Source organism: Acanthisitta chloris, unplaced genomic scaffold, assembly GCF_000695815.1.
Source record: "Acanthisitta chloris isolate BGI_N310 unplaced genomic scaffold, ASM69581v1 scaffold36644, whole genome shotgun sequence".
Lineage (NCBI taxonomy): Eukaryota > Metazoa > Chordata > Aves > Passeriformes > Acanthisittidae > Acanthisitta > Acanthisitta chloris.
Genome location: NW_008669416.1, coordinates 17,967 through 22,421, shown reverse-complemented (window position 1 = coordinate 22,421; position 4,455 = coordinate 17,967). Strand labels below are relative to the sequence as shown.

The 4,455-nt window shown below is 41.4% G+C and overlaps 1 protein-coding gene across 1 annotated transcript in view; it reads left to right on the top strand.

The window, feature by feature from the left end:
* Positions 1 to 1,889, top strand: part of C2CD5 (C2 calcium-dependent domain containing 5) — a gene marked incomplete at its 5' end in the record, with an annotated part of 48,719 nt that extends 46,830 nt beyond the window's left edge. Inside the window, 3 exons of the mRNA XM_009073303.1 lie at positions 214 to 404; positions 926 to 1,072; positions 1,758 to 1,889. Coding sequence (XP_009071551.1) covers positions 214 to 404; positions 926 to 1,072; positions 1,758 to 1,889 — 470 coding nt within the window. The remainder of the gene's footprint in view (positions 1 to 213; positions 405 to 925; positions 1,073 to 1,757) is intronic.
* Positions 1,890 to 4,455: the final 2,566 nt, after the last annotated feature.

Here is a 4,455-nt window from a genome sequence, read left to right as displayed (position 1 = left end):
CTCTTCCCAATAAATGCCATTTCAGCTTTTTGTCTCCTTTTTGCATGCTTTGCATGACAATTTCCTTTCTCACATGGTATGGCTGAGCATCACAGGCAGCTGAATGTTGTCACCAAGCTATTTGGAAACCATAAAGAAGAGTTGTTGTGTTTTGAGAAACAGTGGGTGATCTTGACAGTTACTTTTCTCCTCCTTTTTTCCCCATCTTTTCAGCTGCTTCACTGGAAAAAGCAAGTCCATTGGCTGAAGGATACTTAAGGCACCGCTCCGTTCCTTCCTGCACCAATTCTACTGTCTCAGTTGTTAAGATGACACCTCTTTCTTTTCTACCTGGGGCTAAAATAACCAAATATCTTGGGATAATCAACATGTTTTTCATAAGAGAAACCACTTCCTTGCGTGAGGTGAGCTGTGTGTCATGCAGTAGCAGTTTTGTTAAGGATAAATAACTGGAGGTAAATATCTGAAAAGGTTTGAGTTGAGATGTGGCACAGCCAGGGAAGAGAGTTTGTGTCACTTGAGGGTAGGTACTCAATGGGGAGTAAATGTCTTTGCTCTGCTCTTGATGTAGAGCACACAGAGCTGCTTTCTGCTTGGGAATCATAGAATCATCAAGGCTAGAAGAGACCTTTAATCAAGTCCAATCCAACCATTAACATGTCACTCCACTGCAACCCCTAAACCATATCTTCAGCACCAGGTCCAGACACCTCTTAAACTCTTCCAGGGCTGGTGACTCCACCACCTCCCTGGGCAGCCTGTTAGGATGAAAATCATCTGTGACCCATTAAACAGTCTTTAAAGCTTTTAAGCTCTATACAATACACCTTTAGGATTCACTGAAATATTCAGCTGATAAATATGTAAGATTCAACATCTTGTAGGTAGACCTAACCTGACATGTAATACGTTTTTTCTGGTTTAGGAGGGTGGTGTGAGTGGTTTTCTCCATGCTTTTATTGCTGAAGTGTTTGCCATGGTGAGAGCTCACGTTGCAGCTCTAGGAGGGAATGCAGTTGTCTCCTACATCATGAAGCAGTGTGTTTTCATGGAGAATCCAAACAAAAATCAGGTAAATTAGGATGTGAAATAGCAGTGCTTCTGTGATTAGTGTGATACACATTTTATGTCTTTTAAAACCAGCAGTGCTGTAGAGTGCATAACATGTGTGGATATTTTGTGGTAATGTTTGAAGAAGCCAAGAGTGCTCTCAAGCACCTGTATTAACACAGAGTTATGAGTATGCTTCATAAATACCCAAGAGGGGTAAAAGTACTGAGTTTACTAGAGTGAAGGAAGCTGCAGGAAACAGCTAAACAGTAATGCTGAACTTGCTTGACTTTTCTGATGTTGCACTGTAGGATTTTCCTCCAAACTCTGTATGAAAATACCTGGAGTTGTGGATATAAAATGCTCCATTTTGTACCTGAAGGGACAGAGCTTTATTAGCAAAGACAGCAGCAGGCTGTGGTTGTTCTGGTGCATGAAATATGTTCAAAACAGTAGTGAGAGCAAGTACAACTACCCACATTTCATTTGTGGTGGTCTTAGGAGAATCCATCTGCATGTTTGACAGCACACAAGTGCATGGGTATAAAGGAAAACATGTCACAGATTGCCTCTCTAATAAACTAATAATTAGTTTTTCTCCCCATCTCCATTCACTTTTCTGTGTAGTTATATCTAGCAGGTATAAGTAAACATAAAATCTGTTGCCGTTTAATGTTTGGTAACTGATGTTGTCCTTGTTTCTCCAGGCTCAGTGTTTGATAAACGTCAGTGGGGATGCTGTTATCTTTGTCCGTGAGTCTGAGCTGGAAATGCTGCAAGTGCAGCCTGTTCCAGCTGCCCCTCAGCCCACAAGTTCTGCAGGAGATGTCACAACATGAAGACAGAAAAAGTGAAATACTCTCTGCCAAATGAAAACGTGGGAATGTTTAGGTTTGCATCTTCAAAATCACTCTCTCTCCACAATATTCACAGCCAAAATCCAAGACAATCACTTCTTTTTTTGTTGTTGTTGTTGTTTAACTTTGTGTAAGAGTCAGGGCAGGTGTGCTCTGGTTCTTTTGTCAAAAGTCTAGGCTGCTGTGAAGCCCCAGGCAATAGGGGAAGCACTGACAGGGCAGTGTGGTTTGGAATAGCTGTCACCATATGGAAGAAAAAAATCTCTTGGTTTTTTTAGCTGCTCAAGAGGGCCATGATATGTTGTAAATCAGAACCATTTCTGAGGTTGGGTGTTGTATGAGCTAGTTCTCAGCTCAGGTTGGGGTGGCAGGGAGATGACTGGGACTGTTAGCAGCCTTTGCCCAAGGAGCAAGACATTTGTGTGCAGCCCAAGACAATGAGGGCTGGAGTCTGAGCTTCCTTCAGAACTGAGAGTCTGGTGAGGAAAAAGCAGCACCAAAAAGTCACAGTTGGAATTTTTGCACACTAAAAGTATTTTTCAAGTGTTTGTGAACTGCAGGCTTATTTTTTATAATTATTACTATACAGCAGATGTTTTGGGTGGGTGCTTGAGGGTTTTTTTTTTTTTTTCAAAAGGTGCCAGACCACGATGCTGTGTTCCTGGGCCTCCCTATGTTGGGAGAAATTGGTCCAAGGTGTTTGGTGCTTTTATAAGATGTTCCTTTCAATATTGACAAAGTGGATCATTTTGTTATTTAAGACCTTGTGAAGGAGTTTCCTGAGGTTCATTTTCTTAAGGCATGATGACATAAATCGTCCCTCAAAAGTCCTTCTGTAAAGTGCAGAGGTTATCCTGCAGCCTCCTTCCCATTTAACATCTTAGAAATGCCTGGATAATTGGAGATAGATATATGTTTGTGCCACTGGTTTCTGCACCTTGGATTTGTGTTTGTTTGGGGGTTTTGTATGTTTATTTTTGTTCTTTTTCCAGTACTGTAGCTGGGAAATGAGGGTACTGCAAAAAAAAGGAAATTTGTCATTTCCAATAAATGTCTAACAGGTGTTGATATTTTAATGTTTAAAAAAAAAAGCAAACTTGGATTTGAAGATGCATTCTTACTTATTTCTGACAATACCATACGTGGAACTTGAACAAAGATGTAAACTTGAATGTAAATATTCTGTTCAGTGTTGAAATGAAGCAATGGCATGATTGTTTGTTAAAGCTAATTATTTCATTGTAAATGAGCATGAAAATCATTCTTGCACAATAAATTTCTTTATAAAATGTATTGGCTTTTTATGTGTGCAATAGGTAAATGTGTAAGCTGGATAAGTATTAGATAGCCCAGCCCTGTTCTCCCCAGAGGAACATTTTGGGGAGAGAATGTCACCTCATCTCTATCCTGGGCTGCACCCAAAGCAGTGTGGGCAGCAGGGGAGGGAGAGGATTCTCCCCCTCTGCTCTGCTCTGGTGAGACCCACCTGGAGTGCTGCATCCAGCTCAGGGGTCCCAGCACAGGAAGGACATCAACCTGATGAAGTGAGTCCAGAGGGACACCAAGATGATTAGAGGGATGGAGCACCTCTGCTATGGGGAAATGCTGAGAGAGTTGGGACTGTTCAGCCTGGAGAAGAGAAGGCTTTGGGGTGAGCTAATTACAGCCTTCCAGTGTCTGAAGGAGCCTACAGGAAAGCTGGAGAGAGACTCTTTACAAGGGCCTGGAGTGACAGGACAAGGGGAAATGGCTTCACACTGACAGAGAGCAGGTTTAGATTGGATATTAGGAAGAAATTATCAACTGTGAGGGTTGTGAGGCACTGGCACAGGTTGCCCAGAGAAGCTGTGGCTGCTCCATCCCTGGCAGTGTTCAAGGCCAGGCTGGATGGGGCTTGGAGCAGCCTGGTCTAGTGGGAGGGAGACCCTCTACAGCACCCCCCAACAGATGAGCTTTGAGGTCCCTTCCAACCCAAACTGTTCTATGATCCTACAATTCTGACAGTTTGGAGTGTTAATTATCCTTTATATTTGAAGTGTTTGGATTTGGTGCTTACCAGAACACATCACTAATACAGTTAATCATCTAATTCCTGTAACTGTTGCAACCAAAGCTGCCATGAATCAATTTGCCTGTAAATAGTTGCAGCTCTGTTGATTATTTTGCATGGCAAATCTTTTTCCCCTTTGAATATGAATAACTTCAAAAAGGTCTTGGATCTGGCACAAGAAGTTGTTTTCAGCATAAGTATTCAGCATGAAATCTTCTCTGAAGTAGCACATTAACTGGTTTTCATTATCTTTCTTTTTGAGGGGTAGTGGCAACTTTTATGGAAGCATTAATGCCATCTTTTCATTTCTAGCTCTTTAAAGGTCACATTTTCCTTTAGTATGTTTCAGTAGACATAGAGGAGGAGCTTTCTCACTTAGAAATTTTAATTCTTCTCTAATTATTATTCTGGAAATGACAAACAGAGTTTTAAACTGTTACTAATTGAGATTTAACTTTTCTTAGCTGGTCCAGTTGGATAAATGTAACCTGTAGAAAG